Source organism: Microtus pennsylvanicus, chromosome 19 (genome assembly GCF_037038515.1).
Source record: "Microtus pennsylvanicus isolate mMicPen1 chromosome 19, mMicPen1.hap1, whole genome shotgun sequence".
NCBI lineage: Eukaryota > Metazoa > Chordata > Mammalia > Rodentia > Cricetidae > Microtus > Microtus pennsylvanicus.
In genome coordinates, this window is record NC_134597.1 from 31760727 (window position 1) to 31785971 (window position 25245).

Here is a 25245-nt window from a genome sequence, read left to right on the forward strand (position 1 = left end):
TAGATCAGACTGGCAGCAAACTCACAGCTGCCTCTGCATCCCTGGGAGGTATTTTTTAAATTGCTAATTTCGTGATACGGCCTAGCCCACTGTGGGAAGTGCCATGCTCAGGCAGAGGGAACTATTCTGTATGAAAAACAGTTGAGCAAGCCAGGGGAAACAAGGCAGTAAGCAGCACTCCTCCATGGTTTTGCTTCACGCTCCTGCCCTGGCTTCCCTAAATCCTTCAGTCCCCAAATTGCTTTTGGTCATGTGTTTATCATAACAGACATGCAAACTAGGACCATTGCCCTAACATCCCACCGACATTTACTCCTTTTAATTTATTTACTCACTGATTTTTTTTCTAGTATATATAGAGGAAATAAAACAGTGGGCACTTTGCAGCCTGTCTTGGTGTGAATGCCAGGCTGATTTCCAAAATCGTTGGCATAATATAATCCCTAAAGTTACACTGTTTACGGCACAATAAAGGGACTCAGATCTCAGAGACCACCCGGGAGAGCCAAGGACTTGAGAAAGAATCAGGTCTGCACGCCTGGCTCTGACCACATGCAGGCCTGTCCCTAAGGCACAGCGCACCAAAGCACTTTCAAAGGGAAGCTGGTTCCAGCCCTCATTTCTTCCTTCCTCAATGCAGCAGGCAGACTGGTGGAAGCTACCAGGACCTTCCTACAGAGGTTCACATGAACATCGTGGCAGAAAATAATATGTGGTGGCAGGTCACGTGCCTGAGTGGAGGTGAGAAATGAAATCACTGATCAACAGGCAGGACATGAAGCCAAGAGCAAGTTTCTGAGGTCTAAGGGTGCCCAGAAGATCAAGACTCCATTGTCGGCGGCAGCAACTAAATACTCACAAAGCACATCCCCAAAATCAGAAACATACTCTGACAGAGCTGAAGAACCCCTAGAGACTTTTTGTCTAAACTTCTGATCTCCCAAGAGAGAGGTGGCAGAAAGAGTCAGAACATGGATCTGACGGCCTCCAGCTGCCTCCCTCAGACACAGACGGTTCCCATGCTAAAAAAGACCCTTGACCCTGGGTGCGGCAATGAGCGTGGACTGTCTACTCGTGTGCTCAGTGCCAGATTTCAGACATTCCACACTACTAAAGACAGAAACTCACCTTGGAAGCTCAATTCGTAGCTTTGTGAACCGGCCTGGAATGGCACAACAACTCCCCTGGGACAGGACCGGAACAAAGACTCCAGGTACGGAGAGCTGATGTTGGAGCGGGGATGGCCATGGCTCTATATGCAGAAAAAGTTAAGAACACACAGGGAAAGACGTGAGGGTAGGTTTTCGGGATGGAAATCTCTACTGTTCTGTCTTACACAGTTTGCTTTCTTTTAGCGATCGGATTAGGGAGGCATGCTCTCTCCCGAGCCAGGATGAAGAACTTCCCACTGGACACCAAGTCACAGAGCTGGAGAGAGCACGGTCTGTAGAAACGGATATCACTTTCGGGGGCTGCCCGAAGACCATGACTGCGATTTTCCTTTTACACCACCTACACAATATAAACTCATCTGCAGCCGCTGGGACAGAATTGATAGTTTTGTGGGAGTCAGGACATCACGGGCAGTTTGCAGTTGTAGTAAAGAAGCCTTTCCAATACTCCTGTAAGTTCTAGGGCCAACAGGGATGCTGCTGCTCAGATATAAATGACCTAGCTCTCTCTTCTGCCTTCAACCCCGGTAAGTAGCGCAAGCAGGCCCCTCAGTCAGCATATTACACGGAAGGTGCATTGGGCTTGCTACCCACTGAGGCTGTGTTTAAAGCGGCTTGGATACTCAAGAAACGTAGACCTCATCTCTGGTTTTGAGACACCTAGGAAGAATGCAAGTCTCAGGGTGGGAGGGGAAAGACATGTGTCAAAACTAAGCCGCTGGGGCTGGAGAGATGGCTCAGAGGTTAGGAGCACTGGCTGTTCTTCCAAAGGTCCTGAGTTCAATTCCCAGCAACCACATGGTGGCTCACAACTCTCTGTAATGAGATCTGGTGCTGTCTCCTGACATGCAGGCAAACACTTTATACCTAATAAATAAATCCCAACAAAACAAACGAACAAACAAAAAACTAAGCCACCACTCTGCTGCATTGGTTCTGACAGGAGCAGACAGGATGTAAAACCCTACATTCAGAGGCTCCCAATAAAACATTTGCAAAACATTTCCTTGAGATCTAGAGCATAGGGGCTGAAGACAGGAATCCTGCCGGCCGCCTACATGAGGAGGGGCTCGTGATTCCTTTAGTGATATTCAGTTTTCTACTAAGCCTTTCCTTCCTTCCCCCCTTCCCTAAGGAAAGGCCCATCAAATAAATGTCCATCAGGAGAGGGCCCTGGAATAGAAGCACCCTGGAAAATGTCCTAGGGCCAAGGGCCTACATGCTTGTCTACGCGACTATACTTTGATGTCATACTTGGCTTGAACATAAAAAGAATCTGCATCCGGTGTGACGAGAACTCTGCTGCAAGGATGTTCCACAGGCCATGGGAAAGAGCAGACTGACAAGGGGACAAGCCATCAAGTCTGGTGTTTAGCCCATTTCAAAAAGGCAACTCTGCCTGCTCCTCTCTGCTCATTTAGGTTCCCTGAGGGATTCGTTGATAAAATGTGTGTGCTGCAAACACCCTTTTTGCTGATGAACTAACATGGAAGGACCCTGCTTGTAGAGGGTCCCTGCCCGCAGCACACTTGTCCTCTCCATGGGGGACATCTAGAAATCATATTGAGTGAGGGAACCCAGACCCAGAAAGACAAATGTCATATGTACCCACTCATAAGTGGCTTCTAGGCATAAGGCAAAGAAAACCAGCCTACAATTCACAATCTCAGAGAACCTAGACAACAATGAGGACCCTAAAAGAGACTTACATGGATCTAATCTACATGGGAAGTAGAAAAAGACAAGATCTCCTGAGTAAATTGGGAGGTTGGGGCCCACGGGAGAGGGTTGAAGTGGGGGAGAGGAAGGGAGGGTAGCAGAGAAAAATGCAGAGCTCAATAAAATCAATTTTAAAAAAAGACATTCTGCTGTCTATGCTGGCAGTGCCATTTGGAACTGACACGCAGAAAGCTGGTTCACAGGCCCAGGCCTTCCTTTAGAATGGCTGCTTCCTAGCAACCACAACCATCTATAATGGGATCTGACGCCCTCTTCTGGCATAAACATGTGCATGTAAAGCACTCATCCATAAAATATAAATAAATTAAATAAAAAAAAAAAGAACGAGGAAGAGGGACATGATTGAATTGTGTCTCCCAAGTGTCCTGAAAAATAACATATTTGTGATTCTCAGTTCTCCTAGAGTATACTGGAACTGGAACACCTCACCCTTGTACCACCCCCACTCCTGCCCTTCCCCCACTACAACACACACACACACACACAAATACACACACACAGGTTTTTCTTTTATACCCACTCTCCAAGGATAGGATTGTTGCCTTCAAACATTCTGTTAATAGTGTTTTGGCTTTTTTTCCCCTTGTGAGAGTTTTAATGTAATTGTCCCTCATAATCTCATAGGAAAAGGCATGATTGGAGGAAGTGTGTCACTGTGGGCGTGGGCTCTGAGGTCTCTTATGCTCAAACTATGTCCAGTGTAGACACAGACTCCTTCTGTTGTCTGCCAATCCAGAAGTAGAACTCCCAGCTCCACATCTCCAGCACCACATCTGCCTGCATGCCAAAGACTGAACCTCTGAAGTACCAGCCGCCCCAATAAAATGCTTCCCTTTGTAAGAGTTGCCATGAGTCTCCTCATAGCAACAGAAAGTCTAAGACACCCCTCAGGGGAAAGCGGTACTCACCTCATCCCCGTACTGTACATATCTGTTAAACTCATTCTTCCAGTACCACAGCCACGTGGTGCTGAAGACAGAATTCTCCGACTGTGCCACAAACGAAGGAGTGGACAGGCGTCGGATGCGATAGGAACCACAGGTCATCTTCTGGAAATCGATCTGATGGATTCCCATCAAAATGCTGAAAGTAAGAGGAAACAATTAAGTAAACACTTCCATGACCTCTGCCTCCAACATTCTGGTCACCGCTACCATGAACACGGAATTTAAATTTTAGGGTTGCAATGGATTCTTAAATGTTCTTTCTCTATTTCTGTCTCTTTCATTCTAAATGCTACAAGGCATGGAGCCTAAATTTTCTCTGTACAGCAGCTTCTGGTCTTACACATACGAGAAAAAATGAAATACAGACAGGTAACTTGTCTGTACTACATATGGAATGGTTTCCAAAATCTTCATCCTCCTTGGCATGGTGGTGGACTTTAATCCCGGCACACTAGAAGCTGAGGCAGATGGATCGCTCTGAGTTTGAGGCCATCCTGGTCTACCTAGTGAAGGCCTGGCTCAACCAATTAATAACTAATTAATTTTAAAAAAAATCTAAAGTTATTCATTCTCCCCATCCCCAAAAGAAAATCCCCAGTGGGCTAGTACAAAGGCTCACTGTGGTTAAGAGCATTTATTGTTCTTACAGAGGACTTGGGTTCAATTTTCTGCACTCACATGGCTACTCTCAACCATTGTAACTCCACTTCAGGGAATCCACACTCCAGGCAAAAACACATAAAATGGAAAAAAAATTATATAAAGGGAAAATGTAAAGCGATTCTCCCCATAAGAGAACAGAATTTTCCATAAAACAAACAATAGGCTAAGTGATAGGAATCTTATTTATTTATTTATTTTGGTTTTCAAGGCAGGGTTTCTCTATGTTGCCTTGGCTGTCCTGCTGGAATTCACCACCACCTAGCTTGGAACTCAATTTTTTAATTAAAACTCATTTTTAAATTAAAAACAAAAACATATTTATTGCAGTACAAATAGTTTGAATAATATGGAAATCATAAGAGGATTGACAAGGTCAAAGTTATCATAGCAATGTTAAAACATCTTTAAAAAGAAAAAAAAACAGGCTTAGTGGCTTGCCTTTAATCTCAGCACTTGAGAGGCAGAGGCAGACAGATCTCTTGAGTTTGAGGCCAGCCTGGTCTACAAAGAAAGTTCCAGATCATTCAGAGCTACATAGAGGAGAAACCCTGTCTCCAAAAAAGCAGTATCACCACCACACCAAACAAACAAAACATAACCCACACAAGAAAGAAAGGATATACTACCTGGCTTTTTTTGCTTTTCTATTTTTCTATGTATAAGATAGCTTTCTCGGGGGTGAAAAGACAGATTTCTGAAGGCTACATTAATACACAACTTCAAAACATTTAATTTTTACTAGCGTATATGTGTGATGTTTTGTGGGTATACTGTGAATATACGTATCATGTGAGTATGTGTATGTGCATATAATGTGCATGTGTGTATGTACAGGACGTGATTGTATATAATGTGTGTGTATGGTGTGTGCACGACACATGCATGCAGGTCAGGACTACACCTAGCAGTTCTCTCCTTTCACAGTGAGTCCTGGGGGTTGAACTTAGTTCATCCCAATGACATGGCAAGCACTTTGACCCATCTTCCAGCCCTGGGTATTATTTTTAATACGATGTACTGATAGCTGTAACTCACATACAGCTATGTATGTGAGCTCCTCGATCTATTTCAGGAGTGCTAGTGCTGCTGAGATGGAAGCTTGAGAATTGCCGTTCGTGAAAGAGCTCTCAGGTCCTCAATCAGGAAAGATCAGGGGAACCGTAGGTAAAGGTGAATGTCATGTGTGGTCACCACGGGCCAAGGGAAGGAGGGAAAGCAAGACCATGAACACTGCTAACACTACCCTCAACAACTCTATTTATAAACATCGATAGTTTCAAGATTGAGAAACTGGGTTTACATAGAGGGGGAAAATGTCTTTCCTGGGGGAGGGGAGAAAGAAATGTCTTATTTACATATGAGAACAGCGAGTTCTGCCCTCTAGTGGCAGAATGCGGAGACACGGGACATCTACCCAAAGCTTCTAGATTCCATACTGAATGTGAAGTACCCTTGCCTTCTGCACATCAAAAGTAAATGTGGTTATGTGGCGATCACCCCATCCCCCTGCCAATCCTAGCAAATGCAGTAATATAAGCAACCCTCTTGTAAGTCTCTAGAACACAGAGATGGCACACAAAAACATAGCTACACAACAAACGTCTGTGCTAGAACACGTGGAATTATTCAAATCACACGTGGGGAACGTATGTGCACCACCACCACCTGGCCTTTTTTTATAAATGTTTTTTTCCTTTATAAGAGCTTCCATGAGCTGAGCGGTGGTGATGCATGCCTTTAATCCCAGCACTCAGAAGGCAGAGGCAGATCTCTGTGAGTCCGAAGTCAGCCTGGTCTACAAAGCAAATTCCAGGACAACCAGAGCTAGTACACCGAGAGAAACCCTGTCTCGGGGGGAAAAAAAGAAAAAGGAGAAGAAAAATGACTGGCCTATGTACAGGACACATCTACAGATCAAACAATCATGTCACTGTTGATGTCACTCGCGTTACTAACTATTCCTGGAGTCCCCAGCATTAGGCAGCTTGAGCTTGAAGCTTCCCTCAGTCCGAGTTGTAGAACCCATTAGCCAGCGGACAACCACCAACTTACACTTCATTTTGGGGATCACAATAGGCCTTCTCGATGTCTTCCATGGCCCGGAAGTCAATCCAAGTATTATCTACAAATACCTGCCACCGGTAGGGCAGGTGGAAGTGGCTCTTGTTGCAGTTGCCTACGGTGACAGAGAAAAGGTTTACAGTGAAGGGTTGGGGTTTCTAACCAATTCAACTTCACTGTTCAACTTCAAGTTGACTGCTGACTTCCTGTCCTCCCAGCCAGGCATTTCCCCCATCGTCCCCTCACTCAAGCTGGTCCCGGCGTGGGCAAGTCCTGGTGTGTGCCACACTCCCAGCAGGACTAAAGGATCTTTCAGGAAACGCAACTTACTCTGCTGGCAGCCCTTATACAGATGGTCCTGACAGATTTCCTCTGGGCCACGATCATCAGTAGGCGATGCAACACTTGTGATGAAGGATAGGTCATCTGCAAAACAAAAGAGGAAGCATGGATCCCAAAAATGAGAATATCTGGCCTCTCTGTGAGAAAGACATCAGAAATGGGGTCCATATTCACATCCACCCTGGATTCTCGGGCTGCCCCTAAGAGTCTGCCTAGCCGCTCTGTAGAATAACACATAGGCACTAGGGCCCTAGGGACTCTTGGCTAGGAAATGACTGCAATTCTGAGGCTGGAGACTCAATACCATGGTATTGTGTTTGTCCTTCCCTGTCCCTCAAGCCATAGGAGTCTCTTCCCTCTGTTACTTACAATCAGGAGTCTGAGGTCATCCTTGAGGGCTCACTGAGTGGGCTCACAGAGGAGGGTCATTTGTCTATGTGTTACTTTCATTGGTTAATAAAGAAACTGCCTTGGCTTTTGATAGGACAGCAGCTTAGATAGGTGGAATAGACAGAACAGAATGCTGGGAAGAAGGGAAGTGAGGCAGATGCTGTAGCTCTTCTCTCCAAGATGGACTCAGGTTAAGATCCTTCCCGGTAAGCCACCACCTCGTGGTGCTACACAGATTATTAGAAATGGGTTAATCAAGATGTGAGAGTTAGCCAGTAAGAGGCTAGAGCTAATGGGCCAGGCAGTGTTTAAAAGAATACAATTTGTGTGTTGTTATTTCGGGTATAAAGCTAGCCGGGTGGCGGGATATAGCCCGCTGTTCCTCACTACACATAAGTTCTTACCAGGGACCTCAACTCTGTGGCTTGAAGAAAGCACGGGTGACAGAGGCAGCCTGCTGGCCTGTGCAGGGGCAGTGATCTCCTCAGACATAGCCGGGATCTGGTTTCTCAGACTCTGTACTCCAGAGCACATGGCTTCTTTTCTTCCTGTGACTGCTGCTTTTACCCCAAAGCCGGTGGCGCTGCTTTCAGAGTTCTTAGGAGTTTCATTCAGAATTTGACTAGAGCCATTTGGTATATTATGGGCCGATTTATTGGGCCAGGGTGTGTTTCCTCCATATTTGCCACCCAGGAAGGCCATATCTTGACCACTGTTGGTGATTCTGCCAGGGGTGCGGGGATCCTGAGGGTTGGCTGTACTCTTCTGATAGTTGCTAGGTAATGTTACTTCTCCCAGACCATTGACTGTGCCCCTGTCACCTAGAATTCCTTCCACAGCCGCTCCGCCAGCATAACTACCCAAGAAAGGGACCTTCTGTTTGTCTTGAGCCTCACTCTTGCCCTTGACATCCATGTGGGGTCCAGAAGGCTTGCTCGATTTCACGGCTATGGCTTCATGTGTTTGTGTCACATCAAGACGGAAGCTGCCGGCTGCTTGACTTGGGGATGAATCTGCATGATTCCTAGAAAAGAAGCCATTCGGGTCCCCATTCTCTGAAAACTTCAGGCTTGCTCCCATTTGACTGGCTCCTCTGAGACCGGGAATCTTGGATGAAGCGGCCGAAAGCTGTGCACAGTCGTGGGTTCCCAGGAACTTGAACTTCTGCGTGACATCTGCAGACACATCCTCCAGGGAGTCCTTACAGCTGCTGACATCTGGGCTAGGTGGACCAGACTCCGGAGGCGAGACAGTTGGGACAAGTTCTAGACTGTTGTGAAAGAACCGGTCTCTGCTTTTGCTTCTGCCTCTGGCCCCGCCTCTGCGATGGGAATGAGGAGCTGGAAAGAGAAAGAACCCAAAGAGAAGTTGAAGCTCAGGTCCTACCGCGATATTCTTTTTGTTCATCCAGACTTGTGAGCTGAGTTTCCTAACTGGAGGCTACAAATCCAGGAGCTGGAACCATGGTAGAACAGGTGTCTGTGGCTAAGAGGAAGACCCCACACTCTTCCGGTCTCTCTTGGGACTCAATGAGTCTCCCAGTACCCAAGAGCCTGTCTCCAGACAGTAGTCCTCAGTTAAACTTCATTACTACAGTGAATGAAAGCCGGACTGGAGCAAATTAAGAGAAGAATTTCTATAAGGCACAGAGATTCCACTTATGTGAATACCTGAATGAGCGCTCCTAACACTGAAACCAAACAGGAAAGGAACCATAGATTCAAGTTACGTTTTATCTAAGCTACAGGCTTCTTTCTCTAGGTTTCCCTAAACTTATCTATAGTCAAAACTGAAGGCAGACATGGTGGCTCATGCCTATAATCCCAGTGCTTGGGAGGCTGAGGTGGGTGGGAGTTCAGCCAAGGCTACATAACAAGTTCTCAGCCAACCTACCGCACATTATGTATATTGAAGAAAAAAGAAAAGGAAAAGCTAACGCCTGTAGCATGAATTCTAATTGGTCTACTTGGAGTCAGCTATCAGGTGAATGCTGAAGGATCAGAGAAGCAGAGCGGCGGCCACTAGAGCTCTTACCTCTAGCAATGCTCAGACCAAAAAGGGCGATCCTGTCCTCAGACTGTATCCTCAGACTGCATTGAGCTCCTGTCTCCTCCCGCCTTATACTCCTCTTTCCACCCAGCGATATATATTCCTTCCTGTCTCTACCTCCCAAGTACTGGGATTTGGCTCTGTTTCTCTTTTAGACTGGATTAATTTAGTGTAGCCCAGGGTCGCCTTGAACTCACAGAGCTCCATCTGCCTCTGTCTCCTGAGTGCTGGGATTAAAGGTGTGTGCCTGGCCTCTGTGGTTAACTAGTGGCTTAGTTCTACACTCTGATCTTCAGGCAAGCTTTGTTTGTTATAGCATAGACAGAATAATATATCACTATAAAAGTCAAATTGATGGAGCCGTGTGTCCTTTCCAGGAAAGTGATAGCGCACATCTCCTGGAAGCAGTCTACAGAAGGAATGATCCAGAGTGTGAAGTCTGGGTGTGTGTTGTACATCCATGATGTCTGCTGTGGAAAGGGATTTGAAAGGTGGGGGTGTGTGTGCTTCTGAGGAGCATGTGTGTACTGTCCTGATAGAGGAAAGGGGACAATGGTTATGTAGCTAAAGCAAACCTCCTCCTTCATGATGGCCAGCTCCACAGGAGAACTAGAAGTGGCAGTAAATCCCAATCTCTCCCCCCACAGTGAACCCACATGGAACACACCAAAACCCACCTCTGCGGACACCCGCTGCTCAGAGCCCTGGAGTGCAGAAGACAAGCGTGCATGTGGAGTCAGAGCGAGCGTGCTATGCTCAGCTCGGAAACACTGCTCTGGATTTCATCTCCACAGTGCTGTCTGGGGTCTAAGCATGACTTCAAGCTCCTTGCAATAAAAGCTTCTTAACACTTCTTTCTCTTTTTTTGGTTTTGGCTTTTTGACGCAGGGTTTCTCTGTGTAATCGAGCCCTGGATATCCTATCCTGGAACTTACTCTGTAGACCAGGCTGGCATCAAGCTTACAGAGATTCACCTGCCTCTGTTTTCACAGTGCTGGGATTAAAAACATACACCAAGTCCAGCTGCCTAACAATTTTTTTCTTTTTTTTAAAAAAGAATGTATGTGCATTGGTGTTTTGCTTGCATGTATTCCAGATCTTAGAATTACAGACAGTTGTGAGCTGGCAAGTGCAGGAACTGAACCCGAGTCCTCTAGAAGAGCAGTCAGTGCTCTTATAACCATTGGGCCATCTCTTCAGCCCCTGCTTAACCATTTCTAAGCATCTGCTTCTTTATGTTTAAGTGAGGTTAATAAATAATAAACCTGCCATTGTTCATAGTTTTGCTGTGAGGAATAACGATAAGTATTCTGGGGGAAAGTCTCCTGTAAACCATAAACCATTGCCAAAACACAAGGAGCTGCAGCTTTTCACCACGTCAATCTAGCATCTTGGAGTCAGCCAGGTATTCTATCTGCTTCATAGATGTCACCTCCTCCTGTATCTATTTTACAAAGACAAGGAGTGAGAGGGCTCGTTTGGTAACCTGCCACAAAGCCTGAAAAACCTAGGTTTAATCCGAGTTCTCTCCAGAACTCCTGTTAAGTTGTCCCCTGACCTTCACACGTGCAGCTATACACACCCAAATAATACAGTCGTGATGGCTAGTGTTCTGTCAACCTGACACAGCTCGAGTTTTCGGAGAGGAGGGAAGCTCAACTGAGAAGATCTAGCTGCAGGGCATTTTCTTACTTAATGATTGACGAGAGAGAGCCCAGCTTGTTGTGGGTGGTGCCATCCCTGGGCGGATGGTTCTGGGTTCTAGAAGAAAGCAGGCTGAAGCCAGGTGTGGTGGTGCACACCTTTATCTCAGCATGTGGGAGGCAGAGGCAGGAGGATCTCCTAGTTCCAGGCCAGCCTGGTCTACAGAGTAAGTTCTACAACAGCCAGGGTGACACAGAGAAACCCTGCCTCAAAAACAAAACAAAACAAACAAATAAAAGTATGTGTGGCTGGCAAGATGGTTCCCTCACCAACCTGAGCTGATTCCCCAGGACCCACAAAACAGAAGAAGAACTGACTCCTGAAATTTACCCTCTGACTTCAGCATGAAATAAGTAAGCAATTGCAATTAAAAATTGTATGTGTGCGTGTTTGTACGCACATACAGAGAAAGAGGCTAAACAACTGAAACAAAGTTAATAGCTGCTAAATCTCAAAACTGGTTCATTCTCACTATATAAAAAAAGAAAGCTACAAGGAAAAAAAATAAACATTTTGAGCCAGGCGGTGGTGGTACTCGCCTTTAATCCCAGCACTCGGGAGGCAGAAGCAAGTGGATCTCTAAGAGTTCAAGGCCAGCCTGGTCTACAAGAGCTAGTTCCAGGACAGGCTCCAAAGCTACAGAGAAACCCTGTCTCGAAAATAAATAAAATAAACATTTTGTTAAACTCTTTGGTTTTGAAACAAGATCTCTCTATGTAGTCCTGACTGTCCTGGGACTCTTAGGTAGACCAGGCCGGCCTCGAAATCAAAGATCTGCCTGCCCCTGCCTCCCAAGTGCTGGCATTAAATTAGGACATGTAAGTGTGTGGGAGTGCACACACACATAAACACAAACAAAACACAGACACACGCGCGCGCCTGACAATAATAACTTATTTAAAATCAGGAGCTGTAATAGCTGCGTGTAAATCATTACCAATTGTATTAAAGTGGTGCATGCATATGGGAAAGATGTGGAAGGGAAAAGAAGGAGGTTTTTGTGCAGTGAAGCTGAGATTTTACAGGTAGATTTCTTTCCTTGTAAGTTCGCACAATTGAAAAAGGCAAAGGACACACCTCTCATGGCAGGGGGGTTCCTCCGAGAGTGCTTGTTGTTGCAGATGTCCTGGATGTTCTGGACCACATCAGAACTCAGCCCGTGCTCCTTCATGATGGCCAATACCTTCCTGTCCATCAGGTTATGAGACCTGAGGCAGTTGTGATAACCACAGTTGCCCCGGGTGAAGTGCTCGCAGATGTGGAGTCTCTCACACGGTTGCGGCTGCCCGCAGATCTGTTTCCGGCCCTCTCCTTTGTAGCTTTTGCATATCTACACGGGGAGAAGAATAATGAGCAAGAACACCTCACATCTGCCACACATGTTTAAATGCACAAGCCCCCTTTCGGTAAAAAGCAGAAAAACAATGGGCCACACAGCCTATCTCTTTGATGAGATGGGTTCACTTGGTGACATATTTGAGGACAGGAGAGATCCGCAGGCTAGCTAACAGATGACAGCGTGCATGGTGGTACATGCCTGTAGCCCAGCTCTCAGGAGGCTGGGGCAAGGAGGAGTACCAGGTTCAGTGCAAACCGGGCGGTGGTGGCGAATGCCTTTAATCCCAGCACTCAGGAGGCAGAGGCAGGCAGATCTCTGTGAGTTCAAGGCCAGCCTGGCTTACAAGAGCTAGTTCTAGGACAGGCTCCAAAGCAACAGAGAAACCTTGTCTCGAGAAAAAAAAAACAAACCACCACCACCCCCAAAAAAAGAAAGAAAAAAAAATTGTGATGAATTTGATAATTCTTGGAGGAATCAAACTCAAATGGCAAGCTACGCACAGGACATCATAAAGGATGTCCTTCCAAAGGAGGAAGTCTAGTTTAGATTCTGACTTCTATAGTTGAAAGACATGTCTTACCTGCAGCTTTAGAATTCTGTCATTTGGTCTCTGATAGCCAGAGGAAGATCTTTTCAAATATCTGAGGGAATGGGTGTAGAGACAGCAGGAGGAGGAGGAAGAAGAGAAGCAGACAGAGATGGAGGCTGGGCCTCACTATGTAGCCCTAGTTGGCCTGGAACTTTCTGTGTACACCAGGCTGGCCCCAAACTCTTAAGAGGTTTCACCTGCCTCTGCCTGCCAGGTACTGGGAATTAAGGTGCACACACCCTTTTCCCCATTCATAAGAGCAGCAAAATTACATTTCTATTGTAGCAATGAAATAATTTTACGGTTAGGGGTCACCTCGACATGAGGAACTGTATTAAAGGGTCGCAGCGTTAGAAGGCTGAGAATCACCGCTCTATATGCATTTGTGCACACAGCTCTATGGGATGGAGTTGCCACTAAAGATGGAGATGCTGCAATGAAACCAGGCCAATGGCTGCAGGGCTGAGGGGTGGCCCTCGAAGAAGCCGGATGACCTCGCAGCACAGTGACCTCAGGGACCCAGCAACCCTCTAGTTTCTGTTTGTTTGTGAAGCAGAGTAAGTAACAAAATACAAGGCTGTCTTGTTGAGGCGAGTATTCGAACCATTGGATGAGGAGCCCAGGATGATTCGTGACAAACCTGAACTCGCAGGCATTTGGAAGTTGAAAATATTTGGTCTAAGAGGCTGTTTAAACTGGCTCTGTCCGGCTTGCTGGGAGGAGTCTGACTCCAGGAACAGCAAGAGAGCCACATGGGTAGCCTCTAACACCAGATGAGTGCACGTGACAACTACAGACTCTGCGTCTGGACCACAGCTCTCCAAGTGTGCTGTCTGGACCATAAGCACCTGGACACACATTAGAAAAGCAAGCCTAGGAGCTGGGCTGTAGCTCAGCTGGTCGGGCACTTGCCTGCTAAACACATGGCCCTGGGTTCAAACCCCGGTAGCAGGTACACTAAGCACATCTATAATATGAACCCTCAAGAGGTGGAGAGATAAGGTTGGTTTGAGGTCAGCCTGGGCTACGTGCAGTGATCTTGTCTCTAAGAAAACAAAACAATGGCCAGGTGAAGTGTACACCTTAATCCCAGCACTAGAGTGGCAGAGACAGGTGGATCTCTGGGAGTTCAAGCTACTCAAGTGAGAACTAAGACCCTGTCTCAAAAATTACATATCCAAGAGCAGGGGTGCATAGTACACTGCCTATAACCCAAGCACATAGCAGCTAAACCGTGAGAGCCAGGAGCTCAAGACTAGCCTAGGCTAGACAGCTGAATGAGTTTCAGGACATTTTGAGGTACAAAGAGGACAACTTGGGGCAGTCAGTACTCTCTTCCCATCATGTGGAGGCCAGGGACTGAACCCAGATCATCAGGTTTGGAGACAAGTTCCTTTATCCATTGAACCATCTTACTGTTCAACAACCAATTTTTAGGATAGGGAAGTGTGTCTTGTCCACTACTTTATTCAGTATTTAACAGAGTACCTGATACATGCTGGTTTTTATTTTTGTTTTTTGAGACAAGATTTCTCTGCGTATCCCTGGTTTGTAGACAGAGGCTGCTTGTTTGTTTCCTGGCTACCCAGATCTGAAATAATCACACTGGAACTATAGTAATTGCAACACTGCTTGGCCAATGACTCTAGCATATGCCTAGCTAGCTTTTACATCTTAAATTAACCCATTTCTATCAATCTGTGTATCGTCACTGGGTTCCACGTCTATCTCCTGCAGTAGCTACATGGCGTCTCCCTGAATCCGCCTGCTTTCTCCTCCATCTGCTTGGAATTCCCATCTGGGCTGCAAAGCAGCTTCTCTATTAACCAACAGCGTTCGCAGCATACAGAGGGGAATCCCATATCACTGGCTAAGCCGGAACTCACTTTGTAGACCAGGCTGGAACTCACAGAAATCTGCCCGGCACTTCTAAATCTTAAATCATAGAGGCGATGATGCCAGAAGGGTCTGGAACTCTGTCCAAGGTCACCGTGGTGGTGAAAGGCGGGTGATGAATGTCGCTAAAGGGACTGGGATTATCTAGGGAAGAGGGGAAAGGAAGGACGAGGGGAGGGAGAAAATAGGCAGACATGGGGGAAAGCATCCTAAGTACTTAAAGAACTGTTGGGAACTGTGGACCCCCAGACCCCGAATTTCCTGTGACCCCCCTGCCTGCCGGAGTAAACAACTTGTTTTCCTATGCTTGCAGCTGCTCTGAGCAAACAACGTGTCCTGCAGCTGCTGTGAGCACGAGACCCTCAGGAGTTCCTGATGGCAGGGGAGTGGTTTCTGGGGGGGACTTGCAGCTAGCTGAGAGTAAGGGTGTAGAAGGAGACCCATGTCTCTGTGTGTCTGTTTCAATCTCCAGCCCCTTGCCCAACCAACTCACATGAACCGTGTAGCGCCTGGCGCGTAGAGCAGGCATAGCGCTACAAAGAACTCTAGAGCTGTGGCAGGGAAAAGTAGGTCCTCCCCAAAGAATTATCAAATTCATCACTGTTTTCCCCTTACATATCTTTCTTTTCAATGCAGCTCTCTCGCACAATGCCCGACCTTCATAGCTGCTGAAGCTCAGCAACCACCTCAAAAAAAAAAAATCATCTGTTGATTTTGTTCCCCAAATGGTTGAATCCTTGAGGACTCTCCACTGGCTCTCTTGTCTAATCTAGCAGGAAAATCTGGTTTTCAACTTTCCGTGCAGCTTCTGCAGCCCTCCTACCCTTCTTCTTGTGTTTCTTTGCCTTCCTCTCTGTGCCAGGCTGGCACAGACTTTGTATTGTGAACACACGGAATGATTCTCACGAGGGTTATTCTCAGGTCAGACCTTGAGCAACATCTAGTGATGGTCTATGGGCCTATGCAGATGAGACGCGAATATCTACACTGTCTCCATCTTTCCTCCAGTCATAGAAGCGCTTGGTAGTCGGTCATTCAGCCAACAACTAAATTTCTCAGCCTGCCGGGTGGTGGTGGCGCACGCCTTTAATCCCAGCACTCGGGAGGCAGAAACAGGCAGATCTCTGTGAGTTTGAGGCCAGCCTGGTCTACAAGAGCTAGCTCCAGGACAGGAACCAAAAAAGCTACGGAGAAACCCTGCCTCGAAAAATCAAAAAAAAAAAAAAAAAACCAAAGTAAATTTCTTGGCCTCCCTTTCAGCTAAAATGATCACGTGATAAGCACTGGTCATCGAGACGTGAGCAGATGTGCTACCCATTACGTCCAGTTTCTGCAAAAGTAAACTGCTGCCTTCGGCTTCCCATCTACAGTCGCACTGACTGAAAACTGGTGACCAGTGACAAGTCCCTTGTCGCTGGTGGAATGCCACATCCTGATGGCAACAGAGCCAACCTCCTAGCGTGAATCCCTAGAAGGCAGTGTGGAACCCTCTGCCCCACTATGCCCCCGGATCTGGGCAAGACCCAGAGGCGGCACACTTCTGCAACAGTCCAGACAGGAAGCACCTCAATCTCTTCTGGCCACTCAGTCTCTGTTCCACTTCTCTGTGACCCCTGGAGGGGGAGCAGCAGCAGCCCCCCTGTAAATGCGTCAGCATGGCTGTGCTCCAGACTTCTCCTTGTGCACTGGTGGCAGCCCAGGGTTTGGCCTCTGGGCTGTAACCTGCTGATCATTGAAGAGGTTTTTTTTTTTTTTACCCCTTTTTATTAAGGGGGTAAAAAACTTAAAATAGGTTTTCTTCATTTTTAAAGATTTTTTTAAATGATTTATTTAACTTTATTTTTATGTGTATTGGCAGGAAGGTGTCAGATCCCCTGGAACGGGATTTACATAGTTGTGAACTGTCATGCAGGTGCTGGGAATTGAACCCAGGTCCTCTGAAAGAGCAGTCAGTGCTCTTAACTGCTGAGTCATCTCTCTAGCCCCCTAAAGTATGTTTTCTCAATCACTGAGTTTAAGGTATAAGTCTCTTGTATAACAATACAACAAGTACCTCTATCTTTCCAACTTCAATCCAAAGGCCACCCTGATGTAAAGCATCAACCAATCCCACTATGACTGTCCTCAACCCATCCTGATCACAGTGGAACCCCTGGCACCCAAGGGGAGGAGGCATCCAGACCCAAATTTGTTGAGACAGGGTCTCAGCAGAAAGCCTTGACTGGACTGGAACTCGCTTACAGAGACAAAGCTAGTCTCAAAGGCATATAGATCTGCCTGCCTCTGCCTCGCAAGGCTTCTGGGATTAAAGGTGTGCATCACCATGGCTGGCTTGCTCATAGTACTCTTGCCTGCTACTTAACATGAGAATCAGGACCTACCTCAGGCATGAAAAAAGGGTCGCTCTGGACCAGGAGTACTGCCAGCTCCTCCTGGTTAAGCCCAGAAAGTTCATGGTTCTTCAGGACCTGGAAGTTCTGTTCCGAGAGAACTTCGTGAGAGTATTTGCAAAGGTTCCTGGAAAAGAAAGGGGGACAACTGTCAGTGTGTGTACTTCACAGAAGAAAGGGGGACAACTGTCAGTGTGTGTACTTCACAGAAGAAATGGAAGGGAAGGCAGCCACAGACACACGCAACGGACGGAGAAGAAATGGAAGGAAAAGAGCCATAGACACACGCGTTGGATGCAGGCCTGGGAGAGGGAGAAAGGCATCTTGAGTTCCAAAGTTCCAAAGGGGAAGAAGGGATTAATTACCAAGATGATGAGGGTGGGGGCAGGCAAGGGCATTGGGAGAAGGGAACAAGTAAGAAAGACCGAAGCATGACAGCGTGGATATACAAAAATGCCATAATGAAATCCATTGCTGCCAGATGGTAGTGGCATGCACCTTTAATCCTAGCACTTGGGAGCAGAGGCAGGCGGATCTCTGCCAGGTCAACAGAGCAAATTCCAGGACAGTCAGGGTTGTTACACAGAAAAACCCTGTCTTCTTCTTTTCTTTCTTTCTTTCTTTTCTTTTTTTTTTTTGGTTTTTCGAGACAGGGTTTCTCTGTGGTTTTGGAGCCTGTCCTGGAACTAGCTCTTGTAGACCAGGCTGGTCTCAAACTCACAGAGATCCACCTATCTTTGCCTCCCAAGTGCTGGGATTAAAGGCGTGCACCACCACCGCCCGGTGAAAAACCCTGTCTTGAAAAACAAACAACACAGAAAAAATTTAAAAGAGTGGATTTCAGTGGAAGAGCACCTGTTTAGCATGTGTAAGGTAGATTTTTTTTTTTAAAAAAGACTCCACTTCACTCAGCAAAAATCAATAATGTATCCTTCAGTAATTAACATAATCAATCCTGCAGAAAAAAAAATACAATTTTCCAAGGTACACTGGTCCAGCCAGATGGCACAATGGGTAAAGGTAATAAAGGTTTGCCAGCACTTGATGACCTCAGTTTGACGGCACACAGACAAATATATACTTAAAACAAAAGAAATAACAAGGGGCTGGAGAGATGGCTCAGTGGTCAAGAGCACTGCCTGCTCTTCCAAAGGTCCTGAGTTCAATTCCCAGCAACCACATGGTGGTTCACAACCACCTGTAATGAGATCTGGTGCCCTCTTCTGGCCTGTATACTTAATAAATAAATAAATCTTTAAAAAAAAAAGAAATAACAAAACAAACAAAAAAACAAAAGCAAAATCAAGGTCTCGCCATATAACATCAGCTGGCCTGGAACTTGAATGGAACTTGAAATACACACCAGCCTGGTCTCAAACTCATGGTCATCTGCATGCCTCTGCCTCAGAGTTAAAAAAAAAGGGGGGGGGGTGGCATATGATTTTTAAACCCAGAATTTGAGAGGCATAGATAAGAGCTTGAAGCTAGCCTGATCTATCTACATAGCTAGTTTCAGGCCAGCCAGGGCCACAAAGAGAGACCTTGACTAAAACAAACACACAAAACCCCTAATAAGTCAGGCAGTGGTGCTCACGTCTTTAATCCCAGCATTTTGGGAGGCAGGGCCAGGCGGATCTCTGTGAGTTCGAGGCCAGCCTGAGCTACAGAGTAGAGTGAGCTCCAGACAGCAAGGGCTATTACACAGAGAAGCCCTGTCTCGAAAAGCCAAAACAAACAAACAAAAACCCAATAAATAAAATACTAATGATGATGATAACAATAATGATGTATTTACCAAACAACTGAATCAGGAGGGGTACATAATTTACAAATTGATACATGCACACATAACCTGACCTTAACTGTTATAATACTTCTTTTGCACACAGCTGTGAAAGAAGAAAAAACTGGCAAAGGAAGAGGAAATAGCATGTTCAGAAGCCACTGCCCACCAAGGAACAAACATCACCAAGAGGCTTACAGACAGACTGATGGCCAACAGCCCTCGCTGCCCTGCCAGAGGACCGAGTTTGGTTCCCAGTACCCCCACCAGATGGCTCACTCTTAGAATCTCTATTGTGTTTTGACTAACCCATTCTGCTTTGGAACCAATGGTGATAATTTACATGTCCTTTACAACATAAACTATTAACACAATGATTCACGATGATGTTGAGTCCTATTCAAAAACCTTTAATGAGCTTGACTACTTTTGTACACAAACGTTATTCAGAGTGTCTCAATTTCTGTAAAATAGCACATAATTCTGTTACCTCTATAAACGATACTACATATTACCTGTGTAGTAACTGCACTAAAATATCTGGGTCTTGGGCAGAAACTAGCAGCTGTTTTATCCAGGGCTTATTTCAATTTTTATCTCTAACTAAAACTTTTCCTTTAATAATTGTCTTTCATTTCTAAATATTAAATATTACCACTATCATTTTTCAGTTGTTTATTCCTGGTAAACAGAATGCAAAATGATTTTATGGAATCTGGTGGGCTTTCACAAACATGAACATCCAGATGGAAATCATTCTTTAAGAATTAGTCTTGCCAGGTGGTGGTGGCGGCGGCGCACGCACGCCTTTAATCCCAGCGTTTGGGAGGCAGAGCAAGAGAAGTTTTTTGAGTTTGAGGCCAGCGTGGTCTACAAAGCGAGTCCCAAGACAGCCAGGGCTACACAGAGAAACCCTGTGAAAGGAAAGAAGGAACGGAGGGAGGGTGGGAGGGGAGAAAAAATTAGTCTTTAAAAGTCATTCACATGGGCTAGAGAAACAGCTCACCCAGTGAAGTCCGTGCATGTCTTGCATTTATGACAACCTGGTAGCTTGCGTGCAGTTCCAGCACTGGAGATGTGCACACAGGCAGACCCATCCCTAGGGCTCACTAGTCCCTTGATGAGTTCCAACACAGTGACCAAACCTGTCTCAACACATAAGGAGGACGGATAGCACCCGAGGAATGATGCCCTACACAAGCATGCGTGTGCATGTGTGTGTACACACACAGGTCACTATCAGCAATGTTATTAAGCCTTCAGATGTACCAAAACCTTTAAAAAATTTTTACAGACACAGCCCTGTTGGCCACTGAGTCCTTGAACTCCAACCAGCCCTCCCAAACACTTTGCTTCAAGGAAAGAAAGGGGAAGGGCTGCTGCTGGCCCCCGTCCTAGCCATTTTCCCAGACACACCCTTCCCTAAGTTTCCCCACTGCTAACCTTGGCTTCCAGGGTGTTTCTGGCGCTCTTTGATAAGGGTGACCTGGCTCTGCTAACTTTGGGCTTCTGCTCTGTGGTTTCAGATAACTGCCCCCACCAGCCTCTACCCACCAAGAACCCTCAGCATCTGGACAGAAACTGCACCTTATCGCAGACTCCCTGAGGCCACAGGGAGGATCTGAGGGGGCTGCTAAGCAGAAGAGCTTCTGAAGGTAACCCTTCCCCCGCCCCTCAACCCCCACACGCTGTTACAGCTCTGCCAGAGGTGCAGGAGTTCTCTTCAAGGCTCTTGTTGTTACAGATCTGAGCATAACCTAGCTGCCCAGGGCCAGCACAGTGGCTCGGCGGGTAAAGTCACCTGCTCAGACACTCCCACAGACAGACAGGTTCCACCTCCTGACTCTGAGAGATGGACAACTGTTAAGTCAAAAAGAGTAAAGGAAGCCTCGCTTTTCTTTTGGGTCCAGCCCAGACATCCTGACCAGAGGCATGACAATGCGGTTCCCTCTGCTCGGAAGCCCATTCAAGGTATGGATTGTCTAAAACCAGGAGTCGAGTTGGGCTGGCTGCTGTTCTTGATGCTGTCCTTCTGATGGCTCCAGTTTTACTCTTCGTTTCTCATCTCCATCCTGGGGCAAACTACTATCCCCCAACCTCCAACAGGACTTCCACCTGCTGCATGTCTAGTCTGGATGTGGCTAGCGCCCCAACCCCAGCAGGCCCTGCTGTTTCCATTTCCCCACAGGCTCCAGGCATTCCCTCAGCTGCTTCTTACAGGTTTTTTGGCTTTTTTTTTTTTAAGAATTATTTATTTATTATGTATACTGTTCTGCCTGCCTGCAGGCCAGAAGAGGGCACCAGATCTCATTATAAGATGGTAGTGAGCCACCAGGTAGTTGCCAAGAATCGAACTTAGGTCCTCTGGAAGAGCCAAGGCTGAAGCCTCCTTTGGCTTTCTTCTCACCGATCTGCCCTACTTCCGGAGCCTGACACCCAGCCGAAAGCCAGGGACTGGTGTCTCCCAGGGCCTCTCACAGTGCCCCTCCGACCAGAATCCACAGGGAAATGCAACCTCTGGGTCCCATCCCAGATCTGCCAGTTGAGTCTTCAACTTGTAGCACGGAAAAGAATCGTCTCAATCGGAGGGTTTGTTAGGCTACTGAATGGCTGGCTCCCAAGCGATCCCGGAAGTAGTCATGGTTCCCTTCCCCACAGGGGACATTGGCTCTTGCAGGAGAGGGCTGATTAGAGCCTCAGGTGCCCCCCCCCCCCCCACTGAAAAAGAGCTTGTTTACAACCCTGCATGAATTGCCCCGGACAATGCAAACATTTACAATGTGCGCTGGCTCCAGAGCAGATACACGAGAAGCAAATGGCTACTCCAGTGTAAGAAATGAAGGGTAACTTTGGAAAAGGAGCAAGGCCGGCCAAGTCTCTAGAGGCAGGGGCATCTCTCAGATCCCATGCTTAACAATAAATGACCTTTTTCCTTTGCCTTCTATCCACAAGACAAAATGTTGCTTTAACCCACACTCTCCCCAGCCGAGGAGAACAGCCTAAACAATCTAGCTCGGAAAATGGCTCTTAACCCAGGCAGCACGTGAATGATCTGACCCCAGCCACACCCGGAGACTGGTGAGAGGCCCCAAGTGAGTCCATTGTTTTCTGGGGCCAGGACTTGAGTGAATGAAGTTCCTGACTGGGTGTTCCTGTCAGTAAACATACCAGCTGCTCAACCAAAGATCACAGTAAAAGAAAACCAAGAGTCTTGGGTTTTGATGAGAACTACATTGAAATATTCTTTCCTTCCTCAGGGACCCTATGGGGCTGATAAACACTGAGATAACTGATTTGCATAGAAAACAGGAAATCGTGCACCATAATACAAGCCGGGTAGAAAAAGAACCAGGATGTGTGAAAGATGGTATCTGTGTTAGTATTCAGGCCTCTGTACTAGCCTGCCCTTTGGGTCCTGATAGGCTACGTCACCTCCTATGAGGTCACCTCCTGTGCACAGTTGCTCACTAGGACGGAGTCAAACAGTTCAGCACAGCCAAGGCTATGCAGGGAGGGAAGGAGTGGGGTTAAATGGCTGTTTCCCACAGCCACATCACGGCAACACTCTGGGGGTAAAGGGAACCCAGGCAACTGTCACAACATGGCAGCGCCTGAAGCCGCAACAAGAAGTGAGGTCAGAACACCCAGGCCCAGAGGGAGCTGAGAGACAGAGATCTATGACCAAAGGTGAGACAAACTGGTACCAATTGGATCTCCTAGGGACGTGGAAAAAAATCCTCTCCCCCATGCCATGCCCAGCCTGAAGATTAGCTCAGGGGTTGCACACTTGCCTAGCATGTGTGAAGTCCTGGGTTCTGTCCCCACTACAAAACAACAAAAAACCCTCAAACAAGATCTCCATGCCTGTTTCATACCCTAACTAAATCTTTAAAAGTATGGGACTAGAGAGGCCACTCAGCGCTCTCACAGGGGACTCCAATCTGGTTCCTAGCATCCACACTGAGCAGCTCAAAGCCACCAGTAACTCTAGTTTCAAGGTAACTATCCAATACCTTCTTCTGGTCTCTGTGGGTTCACACACACACACACACACACACACACACACACACACACACACAAGAAACTGGCACCATTATTCTTTCCCAAGATACTTCAATGTGCAGCCAGCCTCTCCCTACTCACAAATACCTGTCCTCCAAGCTGGTGGTATGCCCCTACCCTAAACCTCCCCAGTCTCTGACTTTCACTCCCCCCACCCCTTTTCTTTTCCTATAAAACCAGCCATTTTGGCTATGTGCCCTCTTGGCTCTTGTGGCCTCTTGGACCTCAGCGACTCTCTCTGCTATTTTCTTCCTGTCTCTTTCTGCCCTTCTCTTTCAGTCTCTCCAGATGCCTCAGGCTGTTCTCTCCCTCCTGTTCTTACAGTAAACCTCCTCCTCAACCGCACCTAGAAGCAGTCACATCCTCATCCCTCATTCAGACAGATTTTGTCACTTCCTCAGCACTTCAGAATAAACAGCCACACTGCGTTTACATTGTCTTAGGGAGCACACACAAGCCAGGGATGGTCTTAAGCATGTGGGAGGATAGATATGTGGAGGTCACGTGTAAAAACCACACCATTCTGTATTAGAGACTAGCGTACCGGAAGGCCCCCCAACCCAGGGACTCCGAGGGGTGACTGCATATGTTCATCATGTTCTGACGAGAGTGAGGAGTCAAAATATTTGAAAGTGAATTCCCCCATTCAGCCTGAGGGCATGAGCATCTAAAACACTAAATTCCCTTCTCTGAAATGCTTAACAGTTACAGGCTTATGAAATGGTCGATTCTCTCCAACCAGCTCAGCTCCCCTGCTCCAATTTGGTTTAAGTGATGTCTGCCTTTCTAAAAGCTGGCATGGTGGCCCACACCTGTAACCCCAGCACATGCCTATAACCCAGGCACACACCTGTAACCCCAGCACACGCCTGTAACCCCAGCACACACCTGTAACCCAAGCACACACCTGCAGCCCCAGCACTCAGGAAGACAGAGACAGGAGAATCAGAGGTTCAAGGTCACCCCTACTAAACTGAGTTCAAGGCCTGCCTGTTTCTTGGACCTAACATGCTTGGCCCCCCAGAATCTTTTCCTCCTCTTTCCTTTTCCAGACCCTGCCTACTCCAAAGTAACTTGTAGGTAAAGATCAAATTCCTGTTTGGAAGAAAACACCATCAGGGTTACAAAGCAAATAAATTCATGAAAAGAAAGCAAAGTTAGACTTAATGAAGGTGTTTTCTTCTTTTTCTCCATCTCAGTATTACACAAAAGCACGAAGGGTGTGTGGTTAAACTGCTGTGTGGAGCCCCAGTGGAGCGAGGGCTGGTGCACAGTACCTGCACATAAAATGCTTGTCAATGTTTGGACTTTTTTTTAATCATTGAAGTATTGCTTATATGGAGTTTCTTAGTTCATTTTTGCAGAACATTGTTGACACTGAATGTGAAGTTTGATGAAGTAAAATTTAAAAAAAAATCATGAAACAAATCTGAAATAGAACAGATTCCAAAATGATTCTTCCGGCGTGCACCCTGCTTGGTCACCTGGTCGCAGAAAAGAGCAAACGTGCCTTGAAGGCCCGAAGAGGTGCGTGCCTGACTCTACAGACTGAAAGAACTTCCCAGGAAGGCTCCTCCCCAGTACGAAAACCAAAACCACGTGCCACTTGCTCAACTAAAATACCAGCTCTGCAAACACTCCGCCTGAATGGAGCAAGGCAGGTCCCAGAGAGAGGCCACACTGTGTGATGTCACTGAGAGCAAAGGGCCAGAATACATGGAGGGGGGGGATATGAGGGAGGGAAAGAATCAGGCCTGAGGGCATTTTCTGGGGTGATGAAGTGTTCTGGATTTTGATAGCCGTAGTAGTTGCGCAACCATAAAACAAAACAAGTAAACCAAGAATGTGCTTATTGATACGAAATAAAAAAATGGGTTTACATGGTGGTTCACATGTGCCCTCTTTTGGCTTTCAGGGATACATGCAGGTAGAATGAAAAATGCCGTACACAAAATAAACTTAAAAAAACAATTTAGTATCATCATCTCATTTAAAAAAACAATTTAGTATCATCATCTCATAAAACTTAAGGTAGTTCTATAAGGAAGATGTGCACAAAGAAACAATCAAAATAGTCAAAGGTTATAATTTAGTAGCAAAAGAATTAAAAACAATGTC

At 46.6% G+C, this 25245-nt stretch overlaps 1 protein-coding gene across 1 annotated transcript in view; it reads right to left on the minus strand.

Moving 5' to 3' along the window:
- Positions 1–25245, minus strand: part of Zc3hav1 (zinc finger CCCH-type containing, antiviral 1) — a 44516-nt gene that overhangs the window by 12117 nt on the left and 7154 nt on the right. The window contains exons 2-8 of the mRNA XM_075953958.1: positions 17274–17409; positions 12146–12398; positions 7720–8655; positions 6914–7009; positions 6575–6698; positions 3821–3995; positions 1129–1252 (exon numbers count right to left, since the gene is read on the minus strand). Of these exons, the coding sequence (XP_075810073.1) occupies positions 1129–1252; positions 3821–3995; positions 6575–6698; positions 6914–7009; positions 7720–8655; positions 12146–12398; positions 17274–17409 (1844 nt within the window). The remainder of the gene's footprint in view (positions 1–1128; positions 1253–3820; positions 3996–6574; positions 6699–6913; positions 7010–7719; positions 8656–12145; positions 12399–17273; positions 17410–25245) is intronic.